The 13,867-nt window shown below is 38.6% G+C and overlaps 1 protein-coding gene across 13 annotated transcripts in view; it reads left to right on the top strand.

Moving 5' to 3' along the window:
- stxbp5l (syntaxin binding protein 5-like) overlaps positions 1-13,867 on the top strand; it is a 154,151-nt gene that overhangs the window by 95,680 nt on the left and 44,604 nt on the right. For all 13 annotated transcript variants that reach the window (XM_039817823.1, XM_039817821.1, XM_039817817.1 and 10 more), the window contains 6 exons: positions 2,487-2,550; positions 4,960-5,043; positions 7,942-8,065; positions 12,214-12,289; positions 12,781-12,935; positions 13,728-13,800. In XM_039817823.1, coding sequence (XP_039673757.1) covers positions 2,487-2,550; positions 4,960-5,043; positions 7,942-8,065; positions 12,214-12,289; positions 12,781-12,935; positions 13,728-13,800 — 576 coding nt within the window. The remainder of the gene's footprint in view (positions 1-2,486; positions 2,551-4,959; positions 5,044-7,941; positions 8,066-12,213; positions 12,290-12,780; positions 12,936-13,727; positions 13,801-13,867) is intronic.

Below are 13,867 nucleotides of genomic sequence, written 5' to 3'. Positions count from 1 at the left end.
ACTTGTTTTAATAGCAATAAACTCCAAAAGAAGTTAGTGTCTTCCATGGCACAGTGTGTCCATGTGTAAGAATAATAATACATTTTATTTATGGGCACCTTTCATAGCACTCAAGGACACCTTACAGTTGAAAAGGCAAATAAAATAAAATTAAAACAAACACATTTAAAAGATTGAGATAGAAAATTAAAAGAAAGCAATCTATCCATGATTTTGATGGAGAGTGGAGTCATGTGGGGTAGGCCTTTCGGAATAGGTGGGTTTTGAGGGAGGTTTTAAAGGTGGGTAGGGACTCTATGGTACGGATGGATAGCGGGAGGGAGTTCCAAAGGCGAGGAGCAGAATGGCTGAAGGCTCTAAACCCCATTGTGGACAGGCGGGCAGGAGGAGTGAAAAGCAGTGAGGAAGAGCGGGATCGGAGTGTTCGGGATGGAGTGTACGGCTGAAGGAGTTCAGAGAGGTATGGAGGAGCGAGATTATGGAGGGCTTTGAAGGTGAGAGGAAGAATCTTAAAGTCAATACGGTATTGGACAGGGAGCCAGTGCAGTTCCTATATCACACGTGTGTGTGTGTGTGTGGGTTTATTGATGCACAATAAAAGGTCTGGGGTTAAAAGTGCATATGCATGTTATATCAGAAATTGTATTTCAGCTCAGTGTTTTATTTGTTCTGGACGGCTGGTGTAGCAAGATTAGCTCTTGGCATTCACCCATTGTGGCACTTCAGTAATTTGACAGGTGTTGTGTATTGCGGATGGTTTGTTGATACCTTGGTTTATTACTATTTTAACTGCTGAATAGAACTGTATTGAGAGCTTGCTGTGGTTTTATGTTTTTATCGCCTTCCTGCAGCAGGCATTACTAAACGGGCCCATCTGAACATGTCAGTCACACTTAACCTCAGCTTCCCAGATCAGCTCCCATTTAAGCCCATGTGTAAAAATGTCATTGTGGCTGCTACAGTGAAGTTTGCTGGTGGCCAAGTGGCCCTTTTTGGGCTGTTGGGCTCTGAGATGCAGTCGACAGCATCACAATGAATTCTCCAGCTGCAATCTTTGGTTGGGAGAACATTTCATCACTAAACCGACTTGACATTCCCTTCTCTTCTGAATTTATGTAGTTTGCCATTATCCCAATATTGAGAGATAATGTATCTCTGAGTTCAGCTAAATACAAATCTTCTTGAAAAATAAAATCCAGCAACATGCTATAATTTCCTGTAATATAATAATATAAAACAGTAGGGGTTTCATGCTGGGTTTCAAAAATGCAGAGGAGTGGAGCTCTTTGTGAAGCCCTTAATGATCTCTGCGTGTTGCCTAATTTCTTAATGCGCCACACGGATATTTTCAAGAAAGTAAAATAAAAGTGTATTGTACTGTATCTTATATTACTGTAGCAGTAATTGATTTTTAGTGTAAAAGGTATTAAATGAATACTTTTTTATTGTCTCATGTAAAATCTAAATACTGTAAGGTTTGGTTGCCGTGCTACCTGTTGGAAAGCCATATGAATACTTGATGTACGTATGGTTCATGAGAACAGCCTGTTCTTCTATATAGTGCATAAAATAGATACATTTACATAAAACAAAACCTACAACCTAAAAACATTACAGAATACATAGTGTGTTATTGTGATTAGTGTATGCTTATGGCTGGAACAGCCAACTGTGACTTATTCACCTGATAAAGAAAGCTAAACAAAGGAAAACAGGCCAAACTTCCCTCCCAGCTCCTAATAAACTTTTGCTAAAGCACCATAGAGAGTTTTATTCTGCTACTGTGCCACGGTGTGGTATGCCAGCTGCACTGCCGTGAACTGGAAAGACTTGTTCCGGCTGGTTAAAACGGCACAGAAGATTGTGGGAACTGTGCTCCCAAACTTGCACACAGTGTATGCTAGCAGTCTATACATGAAGGCTAGCAACATCAGTAAGGACCCAACCCATCTAGGTCACACAGTCTGTTCGTCTCCTTGCCATCGGGGAAGAGATACAGATCCAACAAAGCCCGAACAAAGAGACTGAAGAACAGCTTTTCCCCCAGAGAGTGTTGGCCTCCATTACCCCCCACCCTCCCATACTGTAGCTGTTGAGGACTGTAAATATTACCACCCATCCCCCAACTGCTGCTTATGCACCCCAATATTTCTATTATACACATCTAACTTATATCGCAATACTTTCTTATATGTTTTTTTATATTGTACTATATATATCTTATCTTGCTATCTTGTTTCTATCTTCTTATCTTGTTTTTATCCTGTTCTCTATTGCAGCTGGTCACGGAAAGTTACCAAACGTAATTTCATTGTATGCCTACAATGACAATACGTGTCTTATGTCTTATAGTAAAGTAAAACCCTCTACTCATTACCTCCATATACTCTCTGAACAATGGTGTGAGGATCTTCTTACAGTATTGTGTCACAGCAATACTAATGCTGGCCTTGTCACCTCTCTCTTAACCTTCCCTCTCATTACAGATCAACTAAAACTCATCCAGGACCTGTGGTTCATTTAAGTGACAGCCCAAAGGATGAAGGCAAGGTAAGTAGGCATAAAAAAGAAACACCAGCAACACCTCCTGGTTCTCCTTACGCACCAGGTCTAATGTCACCACAACCCTCTCTCCTCTGCCTCTACTTACTGTAAATCTCTGCCTCTGTTTCCCTGTCATGTTTCTCTGTCATGTATCTCTGTCATGTATCTGTCAAGTGTTATTATGGAACCCACGCAACTTCTAGGCAAGACCTGCCCTTCAATTGCCTTCACACGCTAATTGGCCAGGCGTCCATGCTTATGCTAGGTAACGTAACCCGATTTGTTCAGGTCCTATCCCCTGACCAATCAGCTATCCTAACCGTAACCACTCGAGGTCAACGTTTAACTCCAACCAATCAGCCTGCTTCGTAGGGCGGAACTTGCCTAGAAGTTACGTGGGATCCATAATAACGCATCGGTCATGCATCCCTCCTGCCTTTCTTCTCTATCTTCTGTATCTAAAGTATTCTATCTTCTTTACTATTTTTAATTCTTTCTTTGTAATTAGTCTCACGTTCTCAGCCTGGCTTTTTTTTTGGCTAACAGACAGAAGACCATTATCTTTACAGTACACTTTTCCTATTGTTGCACCATTTTTTTCCCCCACATATAAAGACACAGAAGGTGAGAGGGACCTGCTGGTAATATCCTTCAAAGAGTTGAGCGTTTCAGGGTCAAGCTGCTGCTGCAGTCAAATTGGTTGGAAAAATGTCAGTAGGAGGTTGCTGTAAAAGAGAGGTCACTGAGGACCATATTGATTTTCCCAATGGATTTTGCTGCCTCTGTGAGAAACCAGACTTGACACGCTTTGAAGACGTAAAAATGAGACACGAGTGTACAGCCGCTGTCACACACTGCAAGAAAAGACAGTGCTGCATGTGGCATTTCAAAAACAAAGTTTGAGGTATTTAGGTATTAGTGTTACTTCAAGCTCACAAAAAGGGACAAGATAACGTTAATTCATAATTAAATCAGGATTCGTAACAAAGGTGTAAACAGATGTGTTTTCATGAATCAAGGTTTTGCATTTTGTGCTTAATTTTCAGAAAGTAAGTTTGGGCAGCAGCATAAAGTCTGTTAAAAAAAAATTCCACAAGTGCAACAGGTGCACCACCAAAGCACGTCATAATTACACATTGTACCTTTTGTAGATCTGCATTCACATGCCACATTCCTTTGAGGATAAACATATGTACTGATTGCGCATTCATTTGTTAACAGGATATCTTCCTGTTAATAGGACTGTTGGTGTTACTAATGTAAAGCTTTCGGGTTGCAAAATTTATGAGAGGTATTATTTTTTCTCCCTTGTCCTCTAGTTCCCTTCTTACGAGTTAAGATGTCAGAAAGTCTTTCCTCTCAGCAGGAGAGCTGTTTTCTCTACTCTCTCTTAAATGCTGTGCTCCTCCAACAGCACTCCCCATCTCCTCTGATCTGTGATCAGATTGTGTTGACTTTTCTCTCCCCTCTTATCCTGTGTGTGTGTTTGTTTAATAGTGTTGTAGTGTGTGGGTTGTTGTATGCTATTGTAAGTACATGTGTGAGCTGGGTGTACATCCATGTCTGTTTTCATCTACAGTGTATTGTATATAAGTGTGTCACTAATGTGGGTGAGAAGGTGTGTGTGTGTGTGTGTGTGTGTGTGTGTGTGTGTGTGTGTGTGTGTGTGTGTGTGTGTGTGTGTGTGTGTGTGTGTGTGTGTGTGTGTGTGTGTGTGAGAAAGTGTGAAAGTGTTTTGCATACTCTATGAACTTGTGTGCATGTGTACTGTATACATTCAATAAATTAATGTTTTTAAATAAACATTAAATATAAATGGCAGCATATCGTAAACTTTGAATCTGGAATGGCAATTTGATGGTTGCTCACAAAGACAAGCAATGCCAGTCATTAGTCATTGCTCCACTTTGTACACAACAGTAGTTGGGTTTGCAAGAGTAGACATCCTGGCCTTAATATAGCAGGAAGTAGTTTTATGAATTGTTTAGCCCCCTAAATCTTACCTCTGTAACTCCTCTTGACATCTCCTGCTACAGGTTCTGCAAATCACAGGCAGAAAGCAGACTCAAGCAGGTGGTGAAATAAATTGTTTCTATGCTGAGTAGTACACTCACATTATCAATCATACCTCCCAGTCCCCACTAACCACAAAACTCACGAGCAGGCTAGCTTTGCCAGTCAGAAGAAGAAAGAAAAGTTGTCTGAATAAGAAAACTAAAGACTTAATAGAGGAAAAAGGAGGACTAGGAAAAGTAATTGTTGGGGTGCTACAGGCAAAACAGCTCCCCTACTACATCACAGCAAAGAGTGCAGTTATGTCAATCGCATTGGTACTTTTGTTGTAGGCTGTGCTCCTCATATCATGTTATATCTATCATTTCCTTATTTTACATTCCTTGTCACTCCCCTCCACAGCTGCTTATAGGGTTTGAGAGCGGGACGATCGTACAATGGGACCTCCGGCTTAAGAAGGCCGACTTCAGAATCTACTACGATGAGGTGAGCTCCACCAGCGTCAAGAAACTTAACTGAAGTAAAAAGACGGTGAAACCATTTTGTTTCTGACATTAAAGGGGATATATTAAAAGGCTCTTGGTGGGTCATGATATTTGATAAGATTCTGTTCAATTTCAGCAATATCTGTGGGGATCCCTTTTAATATATATATATATATATATATATATATATATATATATATATATAAAGGGGACCAGTTCAAGCAGCCTCTGTCAACTCGCAGCACAGCATTGCCAGCTCAAACACGTAAAGACTTAAATGTCTGTTGCCATTTTCTCCAGTTAGCAGTGGAGCGTAACAGTAAGAGTGTTCTTGGTGACCTATTATTAAACCGTTTTTAGGTTCATACTTGTATTTTGTGTTTCCATTAGAACATGTTTACCTGCCTTAATGTTAAAAAAACAGATTTTTCTTATACTGCCCATGGCTGCTGCACCTGTATTCACCCTCTGTATGAGACGCTTTGTTGAAGTGCCCTTCTCTTTAAGCCCCCCTCCCAAAAAAGCCCAGTCTGCTCTGATTGGTCAGCCTTTCCTGACCTCTGGATTCTCTGTGTCTGTGCTCTGCCTCTGTATAGTGTACAGTCCATTGCAGCTGGAGACTGACTGCAACGGAGTATATAGCAACACTTTCTAGTGTCAAAAATCACCAGTAAGAACCAGACATGTTCCAGCAGGAATGTCATCCAAACGTTGGGATAAATTAACATTTTCAGCCAAGATTACAGCTTCCCTGGCGTTAGCATGTGGTTACATGTAGCAGTGTATGTAACGTAAACACTGCTGTAGTGCCTGCCTGGAACAGATGACCATATATAGAAAACCTGCTCGGTATGACATCGTACGGATCTGAGAGTAGAAAAAACAGATGGAAATCTGAGATTTAGGGAATTTTTTTTTATGATTCAAATTTTTTTTTTAACAGCATACACCCCCCCCCGAACACCCCCATTCACCACCACCACTTAATCAAAGAAAATGAACAACCATAATTATTCAATACAATAAAATAATAACCAAATAAACAGCTGTATACCAAAAGGGATTGATTTTAAATACATTTTTTGAATTATTTAAAGCTTTGGTCACATTTAACATGATCATCTGTCATTGTAACAATGTAGATATGACAGGAAATAAAGAATAGCATAATAAGTCTTCTACAAGATACTGTTTGTGTGTTCTCGCTGTAAGCTGGCCATTTGACAAGGTGTGTACTAGTTAGCATGTAAATAGTTAGTAATAGGAGAGAATAGGAGACATTTCTATTAAATCATCACTCTTATTCAATCAGTTTTTTTTGTTTTTTTTTACCCATATGGCCTCAAAACCAATTTGCCCCATAGACATTTCCACCTTGTGACACTTATCCTCTGCATCCGCTGCCATCTCTCGTCTCTTGTCCCATCTCCTGTGAAGAGTCACATCCTGCTCACATTCATTAATGTGGTTTCATGTGCATCACCTCCAGTAAAGCATGGCATCTCTGTCTCACACCTCTTCACAGAGGAAAGGGTGAAAGTACTGCATTATAGCCACTCCTACTGGTGTAATTGGAAACCTTTATGCTCTAGTTGTTAAAAGTATAAAATGCCTGAAGCATTTTGACTGAAGATGGTCTAGTACCGAAACATTGCGTACTATTAAACTTTATATAATTTTTGCAAATTAGACAGTGTACAGAAGTTTTCTTTGCAACTTTAGACCTGCTTGTTCCCCTCCGACGCACCTGTCTCATGTAGTAGATGTGCAAAGTATTTTTCTGGACTGAAAAGTATAATATGTAACAGAGTTTCCTAAAAAACAAAACAATGTATGAACTAATACGAAAGTAATCCCTCTCAATCCTCACTTATTATGACCTTCTAGAAGTGTGTGGTGGTGTCTCTGTTTGCAGACCCTGCCCTCTGCCTGGATTTTCTCTTTTGTTTTTATTTCGGTCAGTCTCTGATGCCTCGGCAATCCACGTAACATCACTAACTAAAGACACAAAGTCTTGTGTACTTATTATACTGTTGGAACTCCATCTCCAAATGCTAATGGGTGCATATGTGGTCCACACTCCTGTGATGTGCTGCAGTGAAGGTGAATATCATCTCAGTTGTTTCTAGTTTTCTGTGACATATCTCCCAAGGACCTCTCCAACTGTGGCCTGACTCATCCAATCTTGGGAACATGGCCCCGGCAGTGGTGGGTGTTTATGTAAAAAGGCACTGAAACAACACTGAACTTAAAGTAAAAGGGGAGCATCAGTTAGACATGTTAAATTGGCCGATGTTTGATGGATAGACTGAGGGCTTAAAAGATAATAACAGACGAGCAGTGAATGCAGGGCAATACAGATAAAGCAAGCTTGTGCTCTGAGCTTCATTACTGCTTTGTGATTTGTTGTTTTGGCTTGAAAATGACCATTTCCGTCTGCACCTATAGCTGAGGTGCCTCAGCTTGCACATCACTGAGTGGGACAGGACTGAAAGTCAGTTTTTAAAGCTAGATCGCTACCACAATAAATATAAATGAACAATCATATCAAAGCATGCAGTAGAAATTCTAATTCCTTATGGTAATCCCTTTCCACATTGGAACCATAGAGAGAGCAGCTTCTGTAGTATCTATTTACAGGAGTGTAACTTGGTAGAGCTGGGTAGTTGGGCAGAGGTGGTTTGTGTGGCTTTTAATTTGTGTGCTATATATATATATATATATATATACGTTTTGTTACTGTATTTGGATAAAAGCATAAATTACAAACCATCCATTTTTACCTTTTTCTCTTTATTGAGGTAAAAAAAAAGCTTCTGAAATTAATCATTAACACTAACATTTTGACATATAAATGGCATGTTTGTAAAAATCTGTTCCCTCTGTCTTATTGGTACAGGCCATCCATTCAGTCAGCTGGCATCATGAAGGGAAACAGTTCATGTGCAGTCACTCAGACGGCAGCCTATCGATGTGGAACCTCAGAAACACCACCAAGCCCTTCCAGGTCACCTTCCCTCATGGTGAGATGCGCATCCACAATATACTTTCTTTTTTTTAATTACTTAACGAAATGAAACTTTGATAATTCCATGCTGGGTCCTTAAGCTGTTAGCTACCATAATAAAGCGACAGAAATTCAACATACTGCAGCACAAACATCTAATTTAATGTTTTTATCCAAGAATAAATTATTTACAGGTTGTTTATGGGCTGAGTTACAGTTACAGGACATGTAGACAGACAAGCTTCATGTTATTTTAGTTGTGAGGTAAAGGATTGGAAATGTTTGTGTTTTTATGGGAGAATGAAAAAGTGCTCTCCACTGATAACGCCTTCCCGACCCACGGTGCTACCAGCACCATTAGCTCTGTCAGCACTTTTGCCGTTGTTAGCACTGTTAGCACGGCTGGCACTGCTGGCCGCCGCCATTGTGGCTCAGCCACTTCCACGGTTGCTTGTGACGTCAGAGGTGAGAGTTGGTAGCAAGCTCGTGTTCCCGGATGTTAACACTAAATTTGAAACATTACATTTTGTAGCTGAATTTGGCCTGTTGAATTTTAGCAAGTTGAAAATATAATAGTTGAATTTTAGCAAGTTGAAAATATAATAGTTGAATTTTATACATTGTATTTTGCATCTGAATTTGGTATATTGATTTTTTTTACGTTGAATTTTTTATTCTGAATTTATGACCTTAGAAAAATATGAAAGGTGAAAATCAGTTGTCTAAAATTTCAGTGAAATTCAGAGGCAAAAAATTCAGGTACATAATTTCAATGCATCAATGGCTTTTTAATTTCTAAATCTGATGAAACAGATTTACTTTACTTCCACAGTGTCTGCACATTTAGAATGCCTGATGTGCATTGTGATATGTGATGTTTGTCATTGCCACTTTACTTTATTTGGCTGTTAGATAACAATACCTCACACTGGTTTTGTTGGATGAATTTTTCACCACATGTCATCGATTATACGCGCTCTGACTAGTCCTCTTTCTGCTTCTCTCCTACTCTGCTGTAGTTTGTGCACTGTCAGGGCATGCTGACCTTGTCAGATAAGCAGCCCCTTGCTGTAGTCTGTGATCACAAGCAACATCACGCAACAGGAAGGCAAGAGGAATGATTAATAGGGACAGGGCAACAGGCCTGAAGATGTGGTTAAATGCCACCAGATTGTTTATGTGCCAGGTATTTGTCAGATATTTGGTTATACACAGAGCGAGAATAAAAGGAAGGGGAAAGAAGCGGGCAGAGGGAGCTGAACATCACTAGATGTAGAAGAACAGTAAACATGTCATCTCCTTGAAATGAAGCAGTCTCCCTGTGTTCTAGTAGTAAATAAATGTACTTATTCTGTTCCAAAATAGATGAATGAGCTGATTCTTCCACTGTCAGCCAATCATCACACTACCAAACCAATCACATATGTGGTGATTTGCCATCCTCGTGTAAATGTCTCAGTGCTCACATTCACTTTGTACCGTTGCGTTCGCTTTGCTTGCTGGATGCTGCTGTCACTGGTAGTGCTATCTGTTGTGTTCAGATATCTTTCTCTGAGCTATAATAAGACCTGCTGTCCACTTTGCTCTGAACCTGCTGTAGGAGCGCTTCACTGACAACATAGAATAATTGTATTACCACTAACTCTGACAAGTTAGCTATGTACAGAAAAGCCTTTATGTATTATATACTTACAGTAACATTTCCATTTTTGTTTACATCATGACACTAAATCAGCAGCATTATTATTATTTGTAATCTAAATTTAATGAGTCAGCATACAGTGATGTATGCTCAACATGTCTGTAATTTCCAGCATTTTGCAGTATAATAACCTAACCAGAGATAGGGTGTGTACCAATCAAAGTTAGATATGAGTGTACATAAGTATAGCCTATACGTAGTATAGTATTGTTGGTTCCAAATGAAACCAGAAAACTGTATGAAAAGGACTGTGGAAATGATCTATTTTATGTTCTATGCCCTGTTACTGTAGGAGAGAGCAGCCAAGTCAAATTGTATAACTGTGTCTATGCTATGTGACTTGAACGTATTTGATAGAAATGGAACAGCCTGCACCAGAAAGTAATCCAAATTTGTTCACTATCTGGCATGGCAATGAAGTTGTTACTGCAGGCAAATCTATAGTCCAAGACCAGCTGGACATACTGTATGCTCTGGGATCCATGTCAACCCAACTTGCAGTGTAGGAGGTACTGTGTATACTGTGTAACTTTAGTTTTAATATGCACTTTGGGTCGGTATTGGAACACAGCAGTCAAGGTTTATTTGTGTCCTTGAGAGACAAATGAACAAATAGTTGTTTGAGCTAGTGCTTGCACAAATGAATGTGGACCGCCTTATAACCTGAAGTGAAGAACACGGGAGACAGAGAGAGCAGAAAAGGAAACAAATCCATTTATTTTAAGAGGAAAGACAACTGATTGAACAGAAACGTGAAAAAATAGGATAACAAAAACACAGTGAGAGATAACAGACAGGGTGCACAGAAATTGTCAATATAAAACTACAGTATAATGTTCATGAGGTGAGATTGGAATCAACTATAAATGAGTTGGTCATCCTGTCTCGCAGTTAGTCATTATGATTTTATCTCTGCAAACGTAGACAATTATGATTTTAGGTTCAGATGTCATATTATATAGTAAAAAGTAGATGTAACAATACATGCATTGTTACCTTGACACATGTTATGTGTCTTTATACAGCTGTGGGTTCGACCCATATCAAAGCATTACCAAGAGGCTTTCCATTCACTGTTATTTCTCTGCTATTCCCTTCTCTCTGTCCTTGCTGCTGCTTTGACATTTCAGTGTGTAATCCTGTGCCTTTGAGCCTTATCAGTGACGATAAGTCACTGTTACCCAGAGCTTCGGCTGCCTGATAGAGTTTGTGCATGAGAAGCAATGTGTAAACAACTTAAAAGCACCTGAAATCACATGGCGCCCACATTGTGTTACATAATGACAAAACTTTTTATTGCTAACAAATATTTATTCTTAATATGTCTGCAAAGTTTTCACTGTTACATATTTTCATTAATCACAGAGCCAAAATATCTGCTTTTATTGAAACATAACCTTCAATTGTGTTGAGAAATACAGTAAAAAATAATAATTTGAAGCTGTAAAAGAAGTACATACAGTATATGAATGCTAATGATGGTGATGCATCACAGGTGGTTAGTAGAATTATTAAAGACATGCTTTTTTATTTCTTCATAAGTTGTATATGATCTATCTTTAGGGCAGTATTTGAAATTGTTGTGTTCCATTTTCCAAGTCTCACAGTTAAGAAATTCTATTTCTTTCATGTTTACTTCATTTTTTATTTAGAAAGGCTTTTGTTCGGAGCACTTTGCCAATGAGGTCAAACCCAAGGTTCCACTGCCTTTCAGCTGAGACTTCTTCTTTATATCGAAAACATGACAATTTCAATATGTGAAGCAGGAGAAAAATAACTCTGTTATGCAGTAACTCTGACAATGGTCTTCCGGTTCCTAAAAAGAAAAATTGGAAACCCAGTACAAAGTAAGAAAATGAAGTGGAAAGTAGTAACTACAGCACTTATTATTTTCCAAGTAGAGTTCTAGTGCTGGAACTATGCCATTGTCAGTTTAATAAAGAGACATATTAGTAGCTATTACTACTTACAGCTGTGGAGAAAAAGGGTTGTGAGCTTGAAGTGTTTCATTCATCTATTGAATAAAGCAGGTATGGAGTATATTATGCTAAATAAAATGAATAGCATGAGGGAAGTAAAGGTTAACAAAACATACAATGATAGTTGTATACTAATATTCACATTCATTCTCTTTCGTTGGTTCATTGTATAAAATGTTGTGCTTTTTTAATCTGGCAGTGCTTTGCTCTTCAAGGCCATTGACCATTATTTGTATAACTTAACTATGATTTTGCAATTTTCAGCAACGTTTCAGGTGGCAATTTACCTTTGCATTCTTTTCTGTTGCGGGTATTTGAAACATGTGCTACAGTGTGCTTATGATTTAATAAATTGAATTGTCAAACAAGAGGAGCTGACACCAGTCTAATGTTATACAGAAAGTAACCTGCTCAAGATGTTTACTTTGATTGTGCTATTGTCTTGAAATGTTGTCCACTCTTTTGCTATTTCCTCTAATGTAGGAAAGATACAGAAGGATGGGAGAAAGGAGTCATGTAAACCCATACTTAAAGTGGAGTACAAGACCTCAAGGAACAGGTATCTGCTTTTTAAGCAATATTAAGATCCATATCGTCTGATTTAATTAAGTTTCCTGATTACACTGAATTATGATTTGAATACAATCATGGGGAGATTTATCCTGTGGTTATTTCATCATGTAGTGAATTAACAAGAAGGTTGCTAATGACACTTTGTTATAGTTGAAAGCAACCATCAGAAACAAAAAAGGTTTATGTTTTTGATAAAATGTTATTTTATGATTGTAGCCCCTTAATATGTGCTCATTGGAAGTGGTATATGAAATTGCACATGTTAATTGTAATGGAGTTTTAAATCAATACATTCGGGAATTGCCAAACAAAATGTTTGATTTATATGTACATATAGATTTTATTCATTCATTTTTTCACTAATTAATTGTATCTGGTCAGTGGCTTATAGTTTGTAAGCTACATACATGTCTTATAATGATTTAACTGTTTGTTTGATTTATTAATTCATCCATTCCTGTTCTCCCTCCACAACAGCGAGCCTTTTTTTATCTTCTCTGGCGGTCTTTCATATGACAAGGCAGGGCGGCGGCCAACGTTAACCATCATGCATGGCAAGGCCATCACTGTGCTGGAGATGGACTATCCTATTGTAGAGTTCATGGCACTCTGTGAGACTCCTTACAACAACGGTGAGTGCATATAAAGACAATGACGAAACCAGTGTCATAGTTTCTGGATTCAGCTGAGTGGTATTAATGGTTTGAAAAGTCACACACAAAGACTTCTTTTTTTTAAATATAGTTTCTGAGTTTTCTGCAGACATAACATTGAGATGGAGTGGAATCTGTTTGCCTTGCCTTAGGCATTGAAAAAGTACTTTAAAAAAATCAATGCACAGACCAAAAGAACAAAAAAGTCAGAATTCCACATCTAATAAGAAGAAAGATGCGGTGAATGTGTTATACGCAGTGAGAACAGTTAGCCCTAGGTGTGCCTCTTATGTAATCTTTTAATTGCAACTAGGTCACAAATACAACACTGTTTCCTTAAACATTACACAAGTCTTTTATTAGAAAAGTTGAGAGTCCTCAAAGACTGTTCTGTCCTCCATTAGATGAAACCTATTCTGCTCAGAAAATAGATTTTAAAATGTTTTGTTGCAGCAGGTTAAATATTTTTCACAGGATGGAGGATTCTGTAAATTTCTTAAAAACAGCAGCCAGTGTTGTCAAACAAACCTGAGCAATTCAGCAACTGTGAATGTGTCTGTGAAATTGGACTTTAATGTAATCATCCTTTTTTCAATTGAGAATTTTGATTAGAGGCACAACACGAGTTATGTTTGGGTTGGACCTTTTTCTCGGGTGCCCTCTTGGCTTTAGATGAATGAAATATTATCCTCAGAACATTAAAAGGTCTTTTTATTTTTGGTTGTAACTGATGTAAATATGGATTAAGCAGTTTGGCTGTGTATCTTACAGAGGTCCAGGAGCCTTACGCAGTGGTGGTGCTTTTGGAGAAGGACTTAATCGTGGTGGATCTGACACAGAGCAAGTATGTGCTTCACATAAACGCACCTTCCAGCTGCTGAGCTGCATGTGACTATAAGACTCCCATCATC

The sequence above is a fragment of the Perca fluviatilis genome, chromosome 12 (genome assembly GCF_010015445.1).
Source record: "Perca fluviatilis chromosome 12, GENO_Pfluv_1.0, whole genome shotgun sequence".
Lineage (NCBI taxonomy): Eukaryota > Metazoa > Chordata > Actinopteri > Perciformes > Percidae > Perca > Perca fluviatilis.
Note: the sequence above shows the minus strand (reverse complement) of the source record. Positions and strands in the feature narration are given on the sequence as shown.